Raw genomic sequence first — 23794 nt, forward strand, 5'->3', positions numbered from 1 at the left:
AAAGAAAAAAAACCAAAAAGACAAAAGTAAAATTTTGTGAAGGGTCATTTCACCTGAAAGAAGTATCACAACACCAGCTGAAATAAGCTGCTACTTAATAATCGCACGTCTGTGCATAGCTGTGCGTTATCCTTCTCAAGGATTACCACTGCATTATAATACAGTATTTGAGCAGCCTACAATTTAAACCTATTAGAATTTAAATGTTTCACGTCTTCTTCTGTCATTTTAGAAAATGATACAGTTTTGGGTGTCTGAACTGCTTCATGTCTTCAGAGTCTAGGAAGCTGCTTGACCTTAGCTTCCCTGTTTCCGTGCAAGCGTTGCACCGTTGTCTTTGCTCTGTCCCCTTCACGCATTCCTGATGGCAAACTTCTACGCGCAAAATGCGTGACGGGTATTAGCAGAGGACGTTACCGGAAATAGTTAATTGGAACTCGGTAAACTGAGACTATACTGCAGAGGCATGCAAATGAAGGTTAGAATCAGCCTTCAGTAAGTTGAAATGTTAGAGGAAAAGCTTAACGTGTTTCTCAGACCAACAAGCAGTGCAGCCTGTGGCTAGAGTTAAGAAAAGGAATGTGGAATTAGCTGCGTGTGTACTAGTGGACTGTGTGATGTCTGAATGAGTGTACAGTTAGAAACAAACGCTTGCTGTTGCTGGTTCAGATATTGAAAGCATGTAAGATTCTCAGTTTATTTTGTCGGTTACGTTTAGGAGGAGCAGTTAGAAGCGGTATTGTCAGCTGCTGTGCAGACAGGTTCTTTAGAACTGCTGACTGGGTGCATTAAACATTGGGCATCTGAAGGTAATACTTCTTACGTTGTTCTTACGTTATATATTTTTCTAGTTTGCAATTGTCGATTCATTTCTTTTTTGTTTTCTTTTTTTAAAGCGCAGCCAAGTTCTGCTGCTAATTTACAGTTTGTTCTTGAGTGGACGTGGAAGAAAGTGATCTATGCAAAAGATGAGTTTGACCAAATATGTGAGTACTAGTGTAGTCATTCTGCACACACAAAATGGTTCTTTCTGACTGAGCTTATTCAGGAATGTGGCGGTATATGGTACTGCACGGGGTTCTTTAAGCGTACTTTGAAACTCTGAAATTGCTCTGAAGGCTAATGATGTAATATTTATTCTTGAAAAGGTGTTCCGCTGTTTGATGGCTCTCGCAACTTTGTTGACCCGCAGACCTTACAGTCTCTTCAGCACTGCCAGTTGCTTTTGAGCAACCTTAGCACAGTCTTAACCTGTTTTCTAACAGAAGCACAAGAGCTTACTGAAAAAGGTTTGTAATCGTATCTATGAAATCTTTGGTATGTTTTACTAAGATTTGGAATTATGCTTGAGTTGTAAGTGTGGAAAGATGAGCTTCTGTTGGTTTTGATGATTGGAAGACAGCCAAATTTAGCTGGGAGAAGGGGCTGAAATCTGAGAAGTTGGGACTACCACTTAATATGCGTTGATTTCAGGGAAATAGTTGGTTGTGGAGTTCATGCAGGTGGGTAGGGGAGGCTACATTCAGCAAGAAGCTGTGTAAGCAGCTGGGTGGAGATTCCAGCAACCGGATGTGGTAGCGCTGCAAATGATTCCTTTTAATTCTTAGCTAGCAATTCATAATTGCATGCGAATGTTGTATTGCAAATTGCTAGAAAATACAAAGGAAGCGCAAATGAGTAATTTGTGAAGTAAGTTACTTGAGCTTCTGTAGCTTTTTACGTTATCACTTGTCCTTGGCATATTGAGGGGAAAAGAAGACTATCCCTTTGCTACGGTAAAAATCCCCGCTACGTGAAAAACAAATGTCTTATTCGTGAGTGTATTTAATAGTTCCGGCTTTAGTTTTTTTTTCTTCTAACCTTTAGTGAATCTGGTTCTTTGTAGGGGTTGCTTTTTTGGTTTGGTGGCGAATGTGTTTTTTTTCTTCAAATAAGAAGGTGCCACAGAGTGAGAAATGCAAAGACCGCGATTTCTACCGCGTTACTTCTATACTTTCTATTTGGGATGATGAAGGGGGTTTTGTAAAAATGAAAGGAATTGGATAACAAAAATCATCTTATGCCTTTTTTTCAGGTTTTACAGACTTGACAAACAAGCAGGTGGTAACTGGCCTCCTTTCTTTGTATGCACGAGTGGTCATCTGGTTCTGTCGATCCAGTCTCCTTCCAGAGGGTTTAGGTAAGCATAAACTGTAATACATTTGTAACAGGGAGACTATCCAGTAAGTGATTCCGATGAACACATGCTTAGCCATGTTTTTGTAAATGTTTTGTCAGTGCTGAAGTTCTGTTGGTGAAACGGAGATTTTACTGGTTTTTTCAAATACATAGTGCAGAATAATGCAAGCAGTTTCTTTCCTGGATGATCCTTAGAAAGAGCAATAAGCCTCTGACTTGAAGGAGTTGCTTGTGTCCACAGCTTGAAAGACTTGGGATTTTAAACAAATTACTATTCCACCAGAAATAGTGGAATGCTTGTTTTTACAGCAAAGGCATTACCTGCGTGTTTGGAACTTTTTATTCATTGCTTGAGGAAAAAAGACACCTCGGCAATACTTCTTTATTTGGGTGGATTATAAAGTCTATTGTCAGCCTTCATTGTCTCACAGATGCTCACATGACATGTTTAAGAAACCATTCCCTTTGAGAATTGTCCTTTCTGTAGTGAGCTTCTGTTTGCAGTACGTGTTCTGAATGCTACCTCAATTGTAAACTTGAAATGGCACTTGAGAGAAGAAGGAGTTGAGTCTTGTGTCTTACCGCTCCGTTAGCAAAGGCAGAAAGAGGATTGGCTTCTTTCAAAGTTGGAGGCTTGCCTGTGCTTCTTGAGGCTTAGCTCGTATGATCTTCTGTCTTTTTAGTCAAACGTTTTAGTTTCAAAATGTGATATTGCTGCTTTAACTTGCTTTTACTTTATTGCCTGTAGATGATGATGCGCGTTTGGGTAGACCTTTCTACAATTACCCTCTGATTCAGAGCTACTACACTGGTCATCGACAGAAACTTGAGCGTTTATCAAGGTAAGCCTTACAGGAGAACTCGAGAACACTTCCACTGCGAAATCAGAAGTGGCAGTGAGTGGCTTTGCTACCAACAGTTGGTATTTGCTCTGCTTAATGCAGTTGCCGGCAATCCTCTTCACTTCAGTGATGCATGCGTTCTCTTGAACACGGAGGTTACTTTCCTGTGTTACAATATTTGTATATACCTCTGCTTAGTACTGTTTGTTGGCATCATCGTTTCTTGGTAGCGTACTTAATCCAGCGGCCAATCTGTATCATTTGGTACTACTGAAAAAGGTCATGTGTTCAGGATAGGGTCAGCGATCTCCCGTTCAGCAAAGCACGGTGTTCGCAGAACAGGTGTTTTGGACAGAGAAGAAAGCAAGTTTTAAACCCCAAACAAACCTCATCTCGTTTATTGACTAGCGAGCAAGGGTAATAACTGTATTGGCCTAAATCACAAGTACATTTGTGTGATTTGATGAGATAGTCAGAGTTCGATGTAGTTGGCACACCTAGCACTCTACTGGCTGTTGGATAAAAGTCACTTGCTGAACGTGAACTCTCTTTGCTGCACTAGCTCACTAGCATATAGGTGATATGCCTTGGATTAGACGAGAATAGATTTTTCTTTGGAAATTGTGCTGAAAACTAAATAAAGAGCTAACGAAGCTTAGGCTATGGCACCGCAAACAAGAACAGGATGCTGCAAGATGAGTTAAGGTGCAAGCTGCGGTGTAGTGGCTATTGACTTTAAAGTTCATCTTACTTAGCTTACTTCTCAAGTAACTTACATACCGGCTCAGGTGTTCCTTAGAAGCATACAACCTCCAGTGTGCTCTTTCTGCTTCTTATTACGGGGAAATTAAAGGGTAGTGTCACAGTCAGCCAAAGATTGCGATGGACTTGTGAAGAAAGCAGTTTTTAAAGGTTCACCCATCCATGGTTGTAATGGTCTGTGCATAGAAACATAATGGGTATGTGCATAGAAACATAAATGCTGCTTAAGATGACACTAAACTTCACCTGTATGCTCAGCTTTCTGAAAACAACTTTTTTTCAGTAACAAAAGTGAGATGCTGAGAACAAAATCTGAACTTTCCGTGGTGGTGTCTTCTCACAGCTGTGTATTGGGACACTCCAACGGGAGGCATTAGACTTGCGTTAAAGAATAGTCCTGGTATTTTGATACTGTTCCCTTTCCTCTGTTAGACAGTAGGAGAGTGGTTATTTCTGGCACATAAAAAACTTTGTTCACACTTCCTTTGTACTACAAGACAGCAAAAGAGAGAACCTGAAAACGAAAAGGTCCCTTAGTAGGGGAGCTTTCCAGGATGTCTGTTTGGAACTCCTCTAATAATTCAGTATGATCTAACAGACGTCTTTCATCTGACTCAGACATTTCTTTCATGTGCGTTTCAAGTCATAATCATGCCTTTGTGTGTTTGTCACTTTCTTTGCCTCATGGGAGCTTTTTTTTGTTTGGTTTGACTGGAGGAGATCTGTTACACTGAGAGGCTGGCATTAGCGTTTGACTCTCCAAATCCTTGCTACCTTTTGTTCCAGAGGAAAATGGGATTCTGACTGCTTGATGATTGATGGAATGGTTTCCCAGTTAGGAGACCAAGTTGAGAAGCTGTGGCGGAGAGATGAAGGAGGAACTGGGAAATACCCACCTGCTAGTTTACACGTGAGTGTTATGTTCACTGAAAACAGCCACGAACCCCCCAAAGCCCCACCCAAAAGCCAATGATTCATGAAAGACAGGAGTTTTTAAAAAACTCTTGATTTTTCATTTTCAGGCACTGCTGGATCTCTATTTGCTAGAAGGCATTGAAGAAAGCTACAAACATGCAATTGTATCCTTTCTCGTTATTTTTACTACACCTTCAGCACACGCACATAAATGTTCTTAAATGTTTGTCACCTGCGCGTTTAATAACGTTTTTGAATTTATGCTTCCAACACAGTGCAAGTGAAAACATTTAGTTTAGAATGAAGTTGTGGACAGGAGCATTGCTTTATTTCTTTGTACTGTGGATTCTTTATGATTTTTTTTTTTTAATGTTTTGTTGCAAAGTCTTTTCTGACATGCGAAAACAGGTTTACTGAGAAATGTTAAAGATAAAAATCTCCCTTGGTTTTTCTCAAAACTTAGCACAGTTTTTAATTATTTAAAGCACCCGTATCTGTAGCAAACGGCTGCTTACTAGGATGATGCAGTAATACGTGCTGCTTGAGAGCAGAAGGATTTCTAACCGGTACCTGATTTTTGCCCAGTTCATCCGTCTTCCAGCCCAGATAGCAGTGCTTGCTTTTGTTCTGTTAGAAGTGCAGGCACGCCGAATAAGAAGGAGAGAGAAGAGAAAAGTCATTGGGCAGAAACTTAATTTTTAAGCTGCTGAAATATACAGAATTACTTTTTGTTGTTTGCTGCCTAACCCGAGAGGGGAGCCTAGAGAGCAAGGGGTTTAAAAACGGTTGTACCCCAGAGCTGCCTTATTAGAATATGTCCCTAAAAACAGATGTCAGAAAGAGAAAATGACACTACCGATGAGTGATCCGCATACTGTTTTAAATCCCGTGTCAATCATTCAGTGCTACGTTGTCTTGTAAGGACACCTTCATTTACATTGTTCTATGTACTCTGGAAATGAGGAAAAAAACCACTGGTAGAATTTGTTTGCTTTAATAATTAAGCATTGGATGTTCAGGTGTTTTGAATGTCCAGCTGGTAGCTCCAGTGACTAAAGAGGGAGCCTGAGTTTGTAACAACGGAAGTATTTAAGTATCTAAAGTTAACCTTTCTGAATGCCTTACAGAAATCAAAGAGTATTTCTTTCTGGCTACTTATTCAGAATGCAGTTTTGTGGTTAGGACCTGACCGTCCTCAGGTTATAATAGCTCCAAATGGCAAGACTAATACGGCAGTATTTTCTGCTTCCTACCACTTGTATATTCTGATTTCACTGTGTTTTTCGAAACGTGATGTGATAAATGTTTGGTCTTCCAAATTGATTAGCCTTAACTAGATACTTGATGTCAGACAATTTACTTGCTGCTAGATATCACGCATTCCTTTCCGAATAAAACAGAGACTTCAATCGACTCCTTCCCAACTGCCTTTGCTATCCCTTGGGGACTTGTTAAGCTTGTTGAAGGTTTTTGGCTTCTAGATCACAATGATTACGAAGTAAGTACGTTACAGTTCAGTTAGACATCCCTTACAGTCCAAAGCTGTAATCTGTAAAATGATTTTAAAAAATCGGTGCTTAGCTACTAACAGGTGCTACCACATTAGAAGCCCTTTTGTCATACTGCTACGACATCTTCAGCAATAAGTTATAATCTGAAATTTTCTTTTAGCCACTTTGACGGGAAATTGATTAAAACAAAGAAGAAATCAACTTTAATAATGCTTGATATTTGCATTTTCAAAGCCATCCATTTAGGTTGTTTTCAGCAGACCGATGGAGCGCTTCCTCAAAGACAGTGTTTTAGGTACTTTAAATATTAAAACTATGATCATAGCAGCAAGGTTTGAGGCAGAAGACTGCAGAAGTGACTGTTCAACCTAATTCACGTTCTTTCTGATGCTGAAGGTTGTTCTTTGCCTGTCACGAAGTTAATATAGCTGTTTGTCTGGGAGAATAGCTTATTATTTAGTAATGTATTTATAAAAAGTGGTGTTTGTAGACAGAGATTTGGTTACTCTGGAAAAGTGTGAATTACTCCTTTTAAAACACTCGCTTTGTTCTGTACGGCTAACTGGATTTTTTTTTTTTTGCAAATACTTGAGAATTTTTATCTATAGTAGTTAGTCATCTAAGTTTATTTAACACACGTCCACCCTTACTTAAGATACTTTTGAATGTTCTTGTGGCGTGCGTGCATGTGCATATCATAATACACCTGACCTCTAACCTCTACAGAATTCACTGGCCCTGCTCTTTCATCCAGCTACAATCAAAACTGTGTCATGGCAGCACAGGAGAATTATTCAATCCCTGATGTGCCAAGGAGAGCGTAGGCGAGCCCTCAGATACATACAGATGATGAAGCCAGCAATGTCAAGCAGCAGTGAAGTGCGGCTTTTCCTCACTGTGTTGTTGTCCAATAGGTAAAGAAACCTATCCCACCGTTTTGGCATTCAAATATTGTGAAGGGTGGAGAACAAATAATACGAATCACCATGCCCTAAATTCCCTTTAAACTCTGAATACAGTCGTTTGGGGGCATCTTTTTGGTTATTCTGTTAATATTCCTTTACATCTCAAAAAATTTAATTACAGGTGCGTGGTGGAGGCTTGGGGTCTGTTGCAGCAACATGCCACCAGGTTAAACATCAAAGAGCTGTTAAAACATGTGTATGAAATCTGTCAGGAGATGGGACTAATGGAAGACTTACTGCAGCTACCTTTCACAGGCACTGAACAAGTAAGTGTGGACACGAAAAAAATCGTAACGGTCTCTTTGAAAAGAGAAGAGGCAGAATCATGACAGATTTTTGAAATGTGTTATTTCTCATAGGAGTGTTTGGAGAAGATTTTACAGAGCAATGCTGCTGTTCGGAATCTTAGATTTCCTTTAGACCACCATGTGCAGCGTGCCAACTATATCCCAGCGCTGCAGTCGAATCGTTCAATGAACGTTAATCTTACGGTAAGCATGAAAGTTCTGTCAAGTGTGCAGGTTTCTGTTAGGTGTTACTAACCATTTTTGGTAGTAAATAAAATAAAAATCAACGCTTTGTTTTTTATACCATTCTTTGAAATACTAGGAATAAGTTTCTACACTTTCCGTTACAGCTGAACCTAAAAGTTGAACAAAGTATTTCACTACTCCAAAGCTACTGCGTGAAGTTATAAACTAAGTGTTGCAGACCATTGTTGACTCCACTTAAAATAGTTTGTTTGCATCTAAGGAATAATGGTTTAGATTGCTGAACGCTGTTTGTGTCACTCCTTTCTGTGGCATGAAGAGTATGTTGTACGTCACCTCTTGAATCTTGCACACAACTTTATTTTTCTAGCTGAGAGCAGTCTGGATGCCAATCCGCAGGTAAAATCTGTGTGCTGGTTCGGTTTTCTTTTTATTTCCTCCGGTTATAGCATGAGCTCTGCGATTCCACAACTTCTGTTTTACCCCTTTGATGACAGAAATTCTTATCTAACTTCTGTTTCTCAAAACAGCCAGATTAAATTTTGCATTTTGTGAACTTCTGTTATGAATCTGTGATACATTTTCTGTTTTCCGGAACCATAGTTTTCCAGTGGATCGCACTTATAAGGTGGTCTTGGAAGGTTTAGGTCCTGCATTTGAAAACATTCATTCGGCCAGAAGGTGTGTGTAGGTAGCCTTTTCTTACTCGTTTTAATATTCACATCGTTGCGTCCACTGTAATTTGCAGTTGCCCTGAATATTCAGTCATCTCGGACATTGGTGTTTCAGGAAAAACAAGGGAAAGCCTGCTATTTCGTAAGCCATTTGAAAATTGCGGGTGAGGACAAGCGTATCGGAGTAAGGTTCTGCCGAGTGCCAGAATTGTTTCAGCTTGAAGTTGTAGGTTCTGTTCTTGTCGTAGTCTGCCTTGCCCTTTGCTGAAATTACCAGGTGGAACTGGTGTGTGCCGAGGAGTAGAACTTGCTGCTCCTCTGTGCAGTGGCAGTATTTTACAGTATCTGTGGAGGAAATGTATTCACTAATTAGAAATAGCAGAGATAGTTGTGTGCAATGAACTTCTTGTAATCAGTTACCTTCTTGCTTTATGCTTTTTGTTCATCAGAATGATCGTGAGCCTGGCTTGAGAGAGAGAGCAGTTGCCAGGAATTCTACATTGCACCAATGTGGCAAGATCCTTCCTAGAGTTCATAGGAAACTGGCCAGAGAGAGAGCCAAGCCTTACCACTTGCCTTCATCGGTCTCAAGAGAAGGTAATTTCTTAGAGGAGGGAAATACAACGGACAACTGACTGCAGCTTTGATCACGCAAGGCTGATATTTTTTCCCCTCTTGCTTTACAGTCGCAAGAGCAAAGCCGTTATCAACAGTAACAAAACAAGCAAATGCAGGAAATGTGCGTACAAGAGCAACGTTCATCAGTAATGTATTGTCCAAAATTGGAGAAGTAGGGGTAGGAAATGAGCAGAAAACCAGTTGCTCACACCGTGATAGGTAAGCAGCCTTTTAACAAAGTTTAGTCTTGAGCTGCGTGTTTGGAGAGAGAGAGAGAGAGAGAGAGAGAAATCCACTTGAATTATGTTAGTGTTTTGGAGGGAAGGGGCACCTGAATAAAGCTTTCTTTGGCTTTTTTGCACCTACAGGAGATAACATTTAAGAATCAATTCACCGTAAGTAATACCTGGAGCGAGAGTTCTTCTGCTATGATAATCTCATTTATGCAAATACATCTATTTACATTACAGTAAATGTGTTTACAGAATTTAAGGTAGCTGAAACGAAAACCATGATTGCCAACAAGCTATTGGTGTACAGGTTTTGGTAGACTTGATTGTGTGATCAAATAGTAATCTTTTACCACTTTGTGCCCAGTTTCTGCTTCGTTTCTGCCTTTTTCTTTTTTTTTTTTTACTCAAAACCAGGCAGAATTATAAAGAGCAAAAAAGAAGCTAGCAGTTGTCAGATGATTTTCCTAGAGGTAGTATATTCAAGGTGAAACTTGAATTCTGGTACGTTTGGACTTGAGGGGAGTGAAAGTCAGTTACATTTTCCTTTTCATTCTAGGCCTAGAGCTACAGAACCACCAGTCATAACACGTCCTCTCCCTGATGCAGAGTTGCCCGGTGCATTTGTTGGGACACCCGTTAACAAAATTTAGCTTTGTACCTGTTAAAGAAAAGGTCGGCTTGGGGACACAACTAAGTGGAGAATTTGAAGTGGCCCCAGCATTGAAATGCAGAGGAATTTTCTTCTGACATGAGAATTACATCACTTGTGCAATGTAAAATTGCATTACTCTTGCCTCAGATGGCAGGGATTTAGGAAATGAAGTGTGACATGTCACGAAATAATGAAAAAACAAGAGAAGGCCTGCAACTTGTTCATGGGCCTGATACATCAGCCCAGCAGTGAGGGTTCACCTGTATTTCTTGTTCATTGAATGTTTTTGTTATGTATCATCTCAGATGTCTTGAGCGCAGCATGATTTTATTTCATGTATTTATTTATGTTCATATTTTCAATTGTGTATCTTCACAGATTGCTGGATTTGGTGGTTCGTCCTGTTCCTTCAACTTCTGCAGCACAGGGTGGTAGCTGGCAGTCACCATGCGGCGCTTCTACTTCATTCACGACATCCAGCCCATTGAAATCAAATATGCTTGGTTGCACCTCACAAAAGAATTTTTCAAGAGCATCAGAGCTGAATTTACTGGAGACACCTCTTGTGGTTAAGGTTTGTGTTTTAAAAAACAGGATCAACCAACCGAACCAAAAGCCTGTAAACTTTGTTTAACATGAAACCACCAAAGTACTTAACACAAACCCTGTTGGATTCAGACTGTGGAATGTTTTCAGCATGCGTGTGGTTATTGGACGTAGCATCCTTTTGGAAGCAGGACGTTGGGAACAGTCTTGAAGAGGGAAAGTTTAGTTCTAAGTTAACTGCCGTACGCACATTGTCCCATAGCTTTGTGAAATACTTTGTTCCATGCAATAAAAACGAGTGTAAGTTAAAAATTGGACTTCTCAGTGCACATAGATCCTTAGAGATGCAATTTGTAGCTTAACCGTCTCATTGTTTAAGTGCTCGATAGCTCTGTGGCGTTTGACTTGCATGCCTACAAGCAAGAATGTATATGCTTCAGTTTCTTAATCCACTTAAGGGAATGGCAACGTAAGTGATGCCAGTTAAGCGATGTCAGTCTCTGTCAAATTCAGTGATGGCTTTTTGCGGGGATTCTGCGTATTGATGCTTGTGACAAGAAGATGCCATATCCTTGTTTCTTCAGGAAATTAATTTGAACGCTAACATTTTATGTTGCATTAATAAAAAAAAAAAAAAAAGAAGAAAGAAGCCAAAAGAGTCATAAGAAACATAAAACGCATGGTTTTTATACCGTTAAGTTTTTTGTCCCTTTGGAAAAAGAGCAGTGCAGAGGCTAAACTTTGTCCTCTCTGCTGGTACAAACTCAGTTTAATTTGAACTAATACTTTAGTTGTGTGCGGTGAACTTCTTGTAATCAGTTACCTTCTTGCTTTATGCTTTTTGTTCATCAGAATGATCGTGAGCCTGGCTTGAGAGAGAGAGCAGTTGCCAGGAATTCTACATTGCACCAATGTGGCAAGATCCTTCCTAGAGTTCATAGGAAACTGGCCAGAGAGAGAGCCAAGCCTTACCACTTGCCTTCATCGGTCTCAAGAGAAGGTAATTTCTTAGAGGAGGGAAATACAATGGACAACTGACCACGACTTTGATCACGCAAGGCTGATATTTTTTCCCCTCTTGCTTTACAGTCGCAAGAGCAAAGCCGTTATCAACAGTAACAAAAGTTTTGGCCACAGCTGCTTCTGGTTTTCCTGCGTTTACTCCTCGGTCTATTCTCAGATCCAGCCTTGGCACTACACCCCTAGCAACTCCTTCTGCATCTCCAGGACGATCTCTACCTCCTCCTCTACGAGCAAAGGAGCGCAGAGTATCTTTCAGGGAAGAGAACTTGAATGCAAAATGGACTGTTCGGGTATGCTGGCCTGTAGTTAGTGATCTTTATAGTTAAAGGCTTTACAGACTGTGATTTGATTTAGGTTTTTTTCAAGTTTTCCAAAACTCCTTATATTGAGAACTGGAGTAGCAAATCAGAACGGCAGACTTGAATTTGGTCAAAAAAGGTTATGTTAGACCTGTAACATCACCTGCCTGCAGGAACATATTCATAACAAATACCAGCGACCTTGGTGGTTTTTACTCCAGCATCACTAGGCGCTGTGATTGTTCCAAATTGCATGTGTGCAGCTTCCCGCTATACCTTTTGAAATGGTGGTATGGCAGGAAGGTAAGGAATACAGATTGAGTCAGTTGTTTGGGTTCGTTAAGCTTTGTGAATGAAACACCTCTGAAAGCAACAGAAGTCATGAGCCGCATTTACTTTCAGTCTCTCTTTTTGCAAGGCCTGGGTTTCCTTAAGTTATGGTAAAAATAGGCTGCCGATGAAGAGAGCTGTATGGCTGTCTCTTCTCTAGCCCTAAAGTTCTTGGTTTTGCTTCTTGCCTTGCACCAGCGATAGCATTCGTATAGTTGTCAAATGAAGTCTGTCCACCTGGAAGTTGCCCCCTTCTGCTCCTCCTTTTGTTCTGTCAGGTGGCTTCCCTGATTCAGCTCGTCATGCAGTTGCCAAAGTAGTGTACCAAACGGACGGGGGCATGTGCTAGTATCTACCTGTAGGAGCTTTCCGTACCTGTACTAACAAATTGTCTTCACCTGTTTTTATCGTAGCTGTTATTGCCTGTTATAAAGAGCTACTCAACTGTAAGAAGAGGCTCTCTCTCCTGTAGGAAGTTCTTAGTAATAGTGCAGTGTGGCCGGATTAATTTACTTGTTCCACGCCACAGGCATAGTGAACGCTACAATATGTTAGTAGTGCATACAAGCTGAAAAGGCAAGCATAAAAAAAGAGAAACCTTGGAGTTACGATTTTAGGTACGCAAAGCTCCCTCTTCTTGAAAGCACAGTAGTGAACCCAATGACCAGCCTTGAGATGACAGGGTAAGCAAGCACTTACAAGGCCCACTTCATCTTAATTCTCCAAGGTTGTGGAAACTCAATAAGCAGTCAACAGTGTGATTGGTTTTTACACTCCGCTTTAAAAGCTGAGATAGTGCTAGCATGAGAACTAATTTTGTAGCGCCTTGCTTAAGGTGACACTTGTAAAACTGACAAGTATCGGTATATATTTGTTCTTTTTTTTTGTCTTGCTTTGACAAAAAGCATATGTGTGATCTTGATTGTGAACTTTCTTTTTAAAAAATAAAGGTAACGGAAGATAATAAAGCACCATCTGGAGTTTCATCTGAGCATCATCACGGAGCGGTGGAGGATGCTTGGTCTGAAAGTAGAGATAAACCAACTCTGTTTCCTCTGAGCAATCCCGAGGAAGGTGGTGCTGAAGTGGAAGAGTCTGGAGATGGTTTGGAGAAAACAGATGTCAGCAAAGAAAACAGTAACTTCTCTGCCAGGTCAGACCAAGCTGCTTTGGAGTATCATGATGCAAAATCACCTGGCGATTTTGAAGATGAAGTCATCTTTATAGCTGCTAATCCAGCTAATTCTTCCACTGAAGAAACTGCCGATTTTGAAGAACTGGAGAAGGAGGAAGACAGTGAAATAGTTGAAGAGAAACCCTTCCCGATGGAACAACCAGATTCATCAGAACTGAGAAAAGCAGCTGGTGTGTTTCCTGCTATGATAACCTAAGCTTCTGCATTTTTCAAATGTCTTCAAAAGGCTAAATTACTGATGGGTGCAACAGTCCATGATGAGCATTCACAAATGTCCGAGGCACTTCCTTGTCCTAGGCTTTTAAAATTGCCACTGTGTTTTGAGCCCTTTTTTAGGTCTCGTGGACATTCTGAATGTATACTGCTTTTGGCTGGCATTTCTTGTGTGTAATTGCAGCGGAGAGGCAGCAGCGACTTGTGGGAGTTTTGAGAGGGGTACAAGTTGAAAACTTAGGCTTCTGGTTCTGTTTTAGGGGTACTTCTGTAGGCTGCAGGTTTTTTTACAGCACGTTTAGCGTATGGCGTGCTTTGACTAGATAGGTAATTTTTTGTTGTTTTGTTTTTTTTCCCCCCTCGTTAGTGCTCAGTTAAATAGTTTTCTTTGGGAAGTGAGTCTGCTTGTGTATCTGCTTCTCATTACAGCTATGCTTGCTCCTTTTGCTGGCTCAACAGCTTATGCAGCCTTTTCCAAACCTGTTTCAGCTGGTCTTTGGTAATTCAGCTCAATTCAACTCATTCAAGCCAGTGCAGCTGCTGAGGATGTGTTCATATGAGCAGGTCTGCTGGCAGATTAGAAGAGATGTCGCTCACTAGCTGGTGAGCAGTGATGAAGAGCAGGGAATGACAGTAGTGCAGGAACAGGGAGAAGATGTGTAAACACAGCTACGGTCAGGATCGGACAAACAGAGCTCAGTCCGCTCAGCTCCTTATAACAAAAGTTTGCTATTCCTGGGAGAGGTATGCAAGTGTCGGAGTTCTGCGTCCGAGGTCTCGAAACAGTTTGTAGCGGGGAGCGTGTACTCCAGTATCAGCGCATCATATGCAGCCTGATTCAGTCCTAAGCCTGAGATGATTCCGGAGGATCCTGGAGAGTGACTGCTGCTCCTGAAGCTCCCCAGCTCCTTTTCTTTTTCAATAAGAGCAGTGCCCAGACAGGGACTCCGTGTACATGGGTAAAAGGGGTTCTCCAGGTCTGAGTGTTTCTAGTAAGATAGGTCAAAACATTTGCCTGTCTGATTTTAGCTGCCCTGTGTTTGGACAAGAAATCAAGGGTGCTTTTCCTTAAAAATAATGAGAAGGTCCTAATCATTAAAGAACAACCTTATGAAGAAAGTTTGTCATTGCCGGACTATGGTACAAACAGTTCTGTACAATTTCAGTACTCTGGGAGCGTTAGAGGGCAGTCAGTATAGCTCTTGTTTGGCCTGAGCTAGCAAAATTATCCCAGTCCTGCGTACTGTCTGCAAAGGTAATTGTTGGATCTGGAGGAAGCAGACGGCAGAAACAAAGAAGAAGAGGAGGAGGGTGTCTCTAAAATTTGGCCTGTTGAGAGAAAAGCAGGCTAGCAAGCAGTTGGGTTTCAACACCACCAGTCAATCGCTAGAGAAAAGAACAGGAGACAACCCTAGATGCATTCTTGTAGAAGAGGGGAAATGAAATCAAGAAAGGAAAGAAGCATTGCTGGGATGAGTTAAATATCCAAAGAGAAATAAGAAAAACTTATGACCCAATTTTAAGAAGGAGGGGTGTTTCCCGAGGTTTTTATGTATTAGGTCAGTACCATATCAAGTTGAGTTTGTAAACAGAATGTCAATGGCCATGTTGTTTTCTTGACGGAAACTATGCATCAGACTTCTTGTTTTACTGGACAGAAGAACTCAGACCTTCTGTGCATTTGAAGTCTTGGTAGCGTTCTTTTGTTAGATCACCATCCTAGGTGAAATGCGTTACGGCTCTCTTGAAAATCATATGAGCATTTTAAAAGAAATGATGTTAAGTGCAACAGGGAAGTCACCCATCTGTCTGTTTTTGTAGGATTTGTGGAAGAATCAAATGCTGACCGTCTTACCCTTCCTGAGGATGGTAAATGGTTGTTTAAAGCTGCTGAGGCTGCTACTTCTGGGACTGCAAGTGAAGGGTAAGTTTATGAAATAGATACACCTTTAGGTTCACACAACATGTGACTGCTGGCTTTCCTGTGTTTGAAAACTATGATTTTTGAGCTGGTATTGGTTCTCTCCTGTGTTCTTAAATACAACAGGTTTCCTGTTCCTTTCTGTCTGTGGACAGAACTAATGTGGCATGAATAGAAGTCAAATTGACGAGCTGTCAGTTTGAGCCTTTTTTCTCAAATCATTGCAGACCCCAAAGTAGTGGGATAAGGATTTCATTCAGCAGGCTATATGCACCTTCGTACAGTTTGAGGGGGTTACTAAGCAGATACTGTGAAGAGAAGCCCTGCTTTTGTCTGAATGTTATGTCGGTGAAAATTACACCTGAGATTCCTGTAACTTTAGTGGGTTTATTGTGGGGCTTGAATACTTTCTGGCAGTATTTTATACACTTAATTTCTATTTTCTGTGTGTGGTCGATTAGCATCTATTTGTTTCTGGAAAGGGAAGCAGTTTTCTCACCAGGTACTTTAAAAGCTGCAACTGCTTAGTGAGAGACGTTAGCGATGAAATAACCCTTAATTTCAAGTGGTAACTTACAGTGGCACAAACTTTTGTTCAGTTGGTTCTAGACCTCGAGTATGGCAGTTGCACTCTTTCTACGGAAGACAAATAATATATTATTCTTTAATACAACTCTGTTGTTATGTTATTACCCAGTGTGAGATAGCTGGGAAGAATGTTAAGTACTTGATTTGTTGCACAAGATGAGTCGGGAATTGAATGTCGATGTGTTGGTAAAGGAATTTCTCGTTTTTCTTAGTTTTTTTCTGTTTGGAAACTTGAAGACTTTACAGTGAGAAAGTAATTTGTAAAGCTCTTCAAGGTTTGTTTTGAAGCTTTATGATGGATTTCTCTCTTTCTGTTCGTGCAGTGAAGCAAACCAGCAGGAGTCCAAAATGTCCTCTTCATCAGAAGAAAAAGCCATACCAGTTGCAACAAACCCACAGCTTTCTGAATCCCTGCAGGCAGAGGGTGAATGTACGTACAGTATGTGGGAGATGTCCTGTGAGTTAAGGTAGCTGAAGGCCTCAAGTAAAACGTGCAGTTTGCCATAGCGCTACAGGTGTCTCAGACTGAAGTAGTACTAGCATGTTACCGCTACCTTTCATTAAACTGTGGAGAGAAGAATACCCTCCTCAGAGAAAGTCCTTGTAGCAAATGCATAGCCAATGTTCCTGTTCTGGACAAAGGTACTGAGAAAACTGGTAGAATGTAAAATGTTAGAAGGAGAGATCATTATTTATTTCGGTGTTGTACACCACTAGTAATTTGTGTGCTATGGGATCTGCTGCTTGAGTTACTATTTTGAAAGATGATGCATCCCTCAGTATTCAGGCTGTGAAGAATAACTAGCTCCCAGGTAGATGGTTTTGGTTTCTAGCGCTTGGGGAAAGCCCGATGTATGTGGCAGGATGGAGAACTGTATTCTTGGCTCCTGCTCCCTCTGTTACTTCCTGTTGCTTAAACGCATCTCATTTATAGAGCAGTTAAGTTAAAATCATATAAATCTCTTCCAGCTGTGATACGTATCCTTGACAGCGAGGAAGTGGCCAGTACTCATTCAGAAAATTGCCTTGAGGGGAAGCGTGTGGATTTCCCTGAAGAACGTAACCCAGAAGCAGCTGGAGATGAAGGAAACGTTCCTTTTCCACAGGAAGAAGTAACTGTTTCTAACAATCTTCCTAAAACTGAGGAAATTAATGTAAGTAAACTATTTTCCCATTTTCTACAAAAGAGAAAACACCTTGCAAATTGAGGACAGTCCTGTCTAACTGACAATTAGAAGGCACGCAAAACCCTCTCAGTTTCTTTAGCTGGGTAACACAAGTCCGAACCTCGTTGGGTAAGGGCAGATAGGTTTTTCTCCTATGCATTTGCTGTACCTATAACACAGAATAGAACCTGTCAAGACTTGGGCCTTGGAGAGCTGTAGGAGTGCCAAAACCCGCCTAAATATTTTTTAAAATCACCATGCCTTCATTTGGTTTGCTAGACTGTAAATGTTTCTTATTTGACTTAAAAGAAGAAATAGTTTTAATGTTAAAGACAATAAGAAAAGTTGGGGAGTGCAGCTTTTCAATACCGGAGGCCGTTTACCAAATGACAAAATGACGTGGGAACCAAACTCATTTTCAGAATGATTTGGGTGCTTAGATCCTTTGCTATTTGTTCCTTATTACCATGAAGAGAATTCCCAGTAATGAGTTAATTTCAGTGTCAAGATATTTCCAGCTACCTAAAACTCTTTTGTGTGTGTGTGTGTGAAAATCTGGGGTTTTTAACATCTCAGCTTTGTAAAATATGAATTTTAAAAGGTTGTTCACAAGGGCTGAAAATCAGAGCCAGAGATTCCTCAGTTGTCGCAGGTTTTCCCCATTGTTCTCGCTTCTGCTGGGGCCGATGAGTGATTTGGATTCATTGTGGATGTCCTCTAAGTACCATATAGAGTATGCTGTTGATTTCCTGTAGGGTTGTACTCACAGGAATTAGTAATAGTTAGAGTGAAATACAAAGTGAAAGGTAGGCGTAGCACAAATAGATTGGTCTTAAGCAACAGAAGATGCTTCTCGGTGTCCCAGATTTCAGATGAAGTTGAATAGGCAGTCGCTTACGTCGCTCGTCTCGGCTTTGGGGTTTAGGACAATGCTCTAGAGAAGATGATTATAGACTTGGGAATACATAAATCACTCACTTGTGGGAGTAAATGGAGAATTTGTGATGGGAGGAAGGGAGCCGGTATGTGAGACGGTCACAAAGCTGCTGCAGTCATTCCTGTAGCAGTAGAGTGAAGGTTTTCCTGCTTTCGTTATGACTGGTTCTTACTGAGTTATACGTAAACATGTCTTTTTGGCTTGTCTACCTGCACTGAATTTAGGACAAACTACTTACTACTTTCTTGGTCGTAGATTTGTAAGCATAAAAGGAAAGTTTATGCAGACTGAGAGGGTTGTCAAACATTGGAATGTGCTGCCCAGGGAAGTGCTTGAGTCACCATCCCTGGAGATATTCAAAAAGCGAGTGGACAGGGTACTTCAGGACATGGTTTAGTGGGCACGGTTAATGGTTGGACTCGATGATCTTGAAGGTCTTTTCCAACCTAAGTGATTCTACGATTCTATGATTCTATGACTAGTATTTCTCGAATTTAGCTTTGAAGCGTGGCATGTTGCTAGATGCGTGTTGCGCAACTACATGCACTTGTTCTCAAATTTGCGCTAATACCTCGCTTGCAGTCTGTGCTCCCTGCCGTGCTGTTAATGGCTGGTGGGAACCAGGCTGGAGTTACCCTGTTGCTGTACTTTGTAACGCCGGCTTACGACAGGGTAGAATTGCTGGTGGTCGTGAAACTAGTCTGGTATTTGTACTCGGTATTGCCGTCACCTTCGTACTTCGGGAGCCATCCATCGGAAACTATTAGTAATTACAGCTTTTAGCTTTTTTCCTCGGCGAGCCCGCCTATGGGGGGCATCTCCGTACTTCGGGTGCCATCGCCTGGAGACTGTTAATGATTACACTTTTTACCTTTTCTCCTTGGGGAGCCAGCCTAGGGAGGAGAAATCTTCCTGCATCTTCCCCTTCTCTGCCAGGCTAATTCCAATAGTGTTTGAGGACTTTGAAAATTTGCATGTCCTTGGGCTGCTGAAACCAGCATGGTCCTGTGCGAGGTCTCCTGCATGTCGTGCAGGTCTTGTTTAGGGTTGAACAACTGTTTAAGAATACGATAAAAGATGATGCTTTAGCAACTTTTGACAAGGCAGGAGGCAAGAAAATAAGCAGCTTCTATGGAGACTCCCGCTGAGTGGCTTCCTCCTTCTGCCCTCTTTGGCTAGCACTATAACTTAGAGGGTTGGGCAAAGGTCTTCACGCGTTGATTAAATTACCTTGGCCACCTGAGTCACTTGAAATACATAACAGAGACTACTTTTGTTCTTAGCATAAAAGCTTGAGTGTCTCATGTGGCTCTAGCAGGAGAGAATAATTGCTCAGTATGGGGAGCTACAAAGGCTGAGATGGAGGTATTTAGAATCTACGTGTTGTCTCCTGCAATCCAAGTGATTCCTTAAAGTGCGGTGTTGAGTTGTGCGATGTGATACCTGGCCAGTTTGACTAAGTGCTGCGGTGACAACTATGATGACCGAAACTTTAAGCTTGGGGGACATCGTTGTACTTTGCCCCGTTAGATGCAGAGTCGGTCACTCTGTGTGGATTTGTAGTCAGTCCGGAAAGTACTGCAATGTGATGATTACTGCCAGCTGGGTGTACAGCTTGTATTGTAAAACTGCTCACTTTGTTCACGGGTGGTGGCAAATCGTTAGTCATGAACAGAAGCATCAGAAATGGAGCATGTGATTGCATGCACAGAATACTCTGTTCTCTGTCCCTTAAGCGCATAAACTTTTCTCTGTAGTAGAGAGTACATTGTATGTTTCTAACTTTACATTTGGTGGTGATCTGAAAGGAAAAGCAGCATTTCACTGTCCTCAGCTTCATCTAGCTCAGCCCGAAGTTAGTCTGTTTGGTAACTGATAATGCATTAAGAGACATTTTTTAACTTTAGGTTATTGGAGATGGTGCGGTTAAGGCACAAACCTCAGAAGAAGCACCTGAAACATCACCATATAGTGAACTACATCCCTCAGGCAATCTTCAGTACAGCTATGATACTACAGAGCAACAGTTTGCATGTCATTTGCCTGATAACAGAGATGGTGAATGTGATGCAGCTGAGGGAGATGGAGAGCTTTTTCTATCTCAGAGTAATTTTACTTTCGTCTTGGAAGGAGAAGAAGGTGAAGCAGAGATGGGAGACCCGACATTAGTAGATGCTTCTAAAGCAGCTGGCACAACAACAGAGGAAAAACCTGTCAACAGTTTAGGAAATACTGAAAACCAAGAACGTGTTACCAACTCGGTGTCCACTGTAACTGGTGATCAGGCATCTCAAAATATTGCAGAGTCGCTCCCGTATGTGCCTGAACCCATTAAGGTAGCTATTGCTGAGAACTTACTGGATGCGATCAAAGACACAAGAAGTAAAGAATTTACATCGGAAGTTGTAGAACAATCTATTCACGAAACCATAGGTAAAAAGGTAACCGGATTCCAGAAGGCAAAAGCTCCCTTAAGAACTGTGCCAGAAGGAGTGGAAGACGAAACCAGCGTACGTCAAGTAGAGTACGGCATCGCTCCTAGAACACGTGCAAGGGGACAGCTGAGTAGAAGTCTAAGTACTCCATCGGCAGGCACTCAGCAGCTACTGAAGACAGGCAAACCAGGTCTGTTTGCACTGTCTCCTAGGAGAAGTACCAGGCGAACAAAAGAAGCACCTGAGACTTCTAGTCTTCAAACAGAAGAAAATGCTCAAGAGGAGCAAACGCTTGTGATGCCTGTTACTCCTAGGAGAGGCAGGAAGCCTAAACCAAGTACTGCAGAAAAAGTAGAAAGCAGTCTTTCTGATGGACAAACATTGTCCCTCCCTACACAGTCCGTAGCCGCTACTCCAAGAAGAAGATTAAGGAGAGCGAAGGAAGCTGCAGCTGAACTCTTGGGAGAGGCTAATGAGGAAACTTGTCTTGCTGAAGGTAGCATTATCGCTTCTGCTACTTCCCAAAGGACTAGAGGAGGGAAAAGTTCAGCAGGAGGTCAAGAAACTGGCCAGACTGACACTGGTCATAAGATAAAAACGTCAGTCAGTCCCAGCAGAAGTGCAAGAAAACTGAAAAGCGTTAATTTACAATTTATGGAAAACATTGTCAAGGCTCAAGAGGTGCGGCCTAGTGCCCAACTCCTTTTACCGGTGGCAACTAGAAGAGGCAGAAGAAGAAAGATGAGTTCATCAGAAGTTTCAGAAAATTCTGACCTTGATCTGTCTAAATCATCGCTTCCTCAAACAGAATTCAAACTTCCTGTCACTCCGAGAAGAAGTGCTAGGAAGGGGGCACAAAATCTCCTGGCAGACACAGAATCTCTCTCTGCTCAGAAAGACACGTGTGCAGGTGGGAAAGTGGGAATGCTTGATACTCCTAAGAGAAGAATAAGAGGAGTCCCACATGCTAAACTAGAAAAAACGGATGCTCCTGAGCAAAGAGCTGCCCAGCCAAACGAGGAATCAAGCACACCCAGGACTACAGTAGGAACAGGGCGTCGGGGCAGAAAGAGGCAGTCAGTATTGGAGGAGAGCACAGGGCAGGAGGCCTTCCCCCAAGGACCTGGTGGCAGTCCTTTGCTGCCTGAAGACAGACACCCATCAGGACATGCCGAAACATCAAGAACTTTAACAGATCGTATTACAAGAGCCAGATCCCGTAAAACTTGTACGCATCAGAAACTGTCTCTTGAGGAAAATGAGTCCTTCCTTTTCTCTCCTCCTCTCACAAAGCTGACAAAGAAATTTAAAGGTAGGTGCACAATGTTTATATGCAAAATAGGGCATATTGCTGTTTTGTAAACCACAGAAAACAGCTTGTGAGGATGGCTTCAAGTATGGTAAGAATATAACCGTAGGAAATAAAAAATTGGGAAAGAGGCATTTCATCTTTTTGCTGAACTCTCTATGACTGCCTGGCTAGTTGTGGTGGAGACAGGAGAGGAGGCTGATCCGAGTACACTGAAATGAAATTTAAGCTTAATTTTTTCTCATGAGCTGAATGTCTATCTGTTTTGAAAACCGGAGGGTATATCTTAATATGTGGTTGTCATCACTTCCCTCCAGTGGAGAAATAAAGGAGACATGCTTTCAAATTCTGTTAATGTTTTAACTTAACATGAGCTGCAACTTGCAATAAACTATACAGCTGTTTAGTTATATGGTTGTTTTTCATGGGCATATACTTTGTTAGTGAAGTTACTGCTCATGGGGTTCTTTGTATTGGAGTACATGGTAAAAAAATAGTTTTTGAGATGTGTAAGGACTGTCGATGCCTCTTGAGCATAGTATCTTTCATTACGTAAGTGCAGGTAAAATCGCTACACTGGCTTATTTTTGTTTCACTATTTACTGTAAAAGAATGGATCTCAAGAGGCAGTTACTAGGCGAAGAATACCTGCACATTTTTTATAAACCCAATTGGACCTTTTATTTCAGGAATCTGTTGTGCTTTTGATTATTAGCTGTAATTTAATGTCACTGTCGTTTATGTATAATGTACATGAATGTTAAGAATGCATTGTCATTTTAGCTGGAAAAGAAGACCATCCTGTGCAGCTTAAGGATATAGACCCGGACTTGTCTTCTCAATTTGTCTTTTCACCCCCTCTGTTGAGGTCAAGGAGAAAAAATAAATCTAGTATTTCCCAAATTGTGAAAGAACCAGTAAGTAAAAACTCTAGTTGTTTCACGTTCAGAAGAATAAGAGGAGTCCCACATGCTAAACTAGAAAAAACGGATGCTCCTGAGCAAAGAGCTGCCCAGCCAAACGAGGAATCAAGCACACCCAGGACTACAGTAGGAACAGGGCGTCGGGGCAGAAAGAGACGATTAGCGTTGGAGGAGAGCACAGAGGAGGAGGCCTTCCCCCAGGGACCTGGTGGCAGTCCTATGATGCTTGAGTGAAACCCATCAAAATGTGCTGCAATATTAAGATCTGTAATGGATCGTATTACAAGAACATGCCTAGTGTGTCAATAAAGCCGCAGATAACTCTCAGGGTTGTCAGTGCAATACATTTATTTGCTGGAATTTCATCGGTTCCCATGTAACTAATCAGAAATAGCCTAGGTGTTGATTTCTGGTGGGGAAAAAACCAAGCTACAGGCAGAAACCAGTCCATAGTTTCTTGTGAGTTGTTAGGCAATGCTTATAACCTATTAGTCTAGGCCAATCTGAAAATACGAAGAGAGAATAGGATTTCAAGTAGTAAGACAGCATTTGCTTCCTATTCCGTTTGCACTTTTGTCTTCTATGCAAAACTTCCAGGTTTCCATTCCAGGAATGCTTTTTTCACCAAAGCGGTCAAGATCATGAGTCTCTTTGATATGCCTGGAGATAAATGTATCGCGGTTCCTTTTGAATTAAAGCTGTTCCTAAAATACGATGCATTTTCCAATGCACTGTGCTGTGTGGATGACCGATCTGTGAGGTAGAGGGAAAAATGCAAGTTACGGTCACTGATGTGGCTGTTCGTTCAGGTCACTCACTCCTTGGCTGTGACTCTGACCTGGCAAGGTCCAAGAGCAGGCTTATCCCACAGCAGTCATTGGTGTGGTGTGCTTTGCTGTTGCACTTGGTTTAAATCCAGACTACACCGTGAATTCTTAGTGAATGACTGATTGCTTGTATTTTGATACTACGACTGCAACTTCAATACACAGAGAGAGAAAGGTGAGGAGGTAGGTGTGCGATTTCTATGAGCACCAACAGCACAAGCATATGTAGACTCCTTTTGGA

At 41.5% G+C, this 23794-nt stretch overlaps 1 protein-coding gene across 1 annotated transcript; it reads left to right on the top strand.

Annotated features, from left to right (window-relative positions):
• Positions 1-968: 968 nt before the first annotated feature.
• On the top strand, positions 969-23439 carry LOC138688808 (protein ELYS-like). The gene is made up of 21 exons (XM_069801333.1): positions 969-990; positions 1149-1289; positions 2075-2179; positions 2927-3020; positions 4569-4692; positions 4805-4861; positions 6049-6195; positions 6935-7122; positions 7295-7439; positions 7533-7664; positions 8788-8935; positions 9025-9175; positions 9746-9832; positions 10196-10419; positions 11504-11700; positions 12990-13404; positions 15269-15371; positions 16280-16386; positions 16926-17110; positions 19967-21806; positions 22587-23439. Exons 1-21 carry the CDS (start codon positions 969-971, stop codon positions 22958-22960), a joined length of 4986 nt encoding a protein of 1661 aa, XP_069657434.1. The 3' UTR covers positions 22961-23439.
• The last annotated feature ends 355 nt before the right edge of the window (positions 23440-23794 follow it).

This window comes from Haliaeetus albicilla, chromosome 13 (genome assembly GCF_947461875.1).
Source record: "Haliaeetus albicilla chromosome 13, bHalAlb1.1, whole genome shotgun sequence".
Lineage (NCBI taxonomy): Eukaryota > Metazoa > Chordata > Aves > Accipitriformes > Accipitridae > Haliaeetus > Haliaeetus albicilla.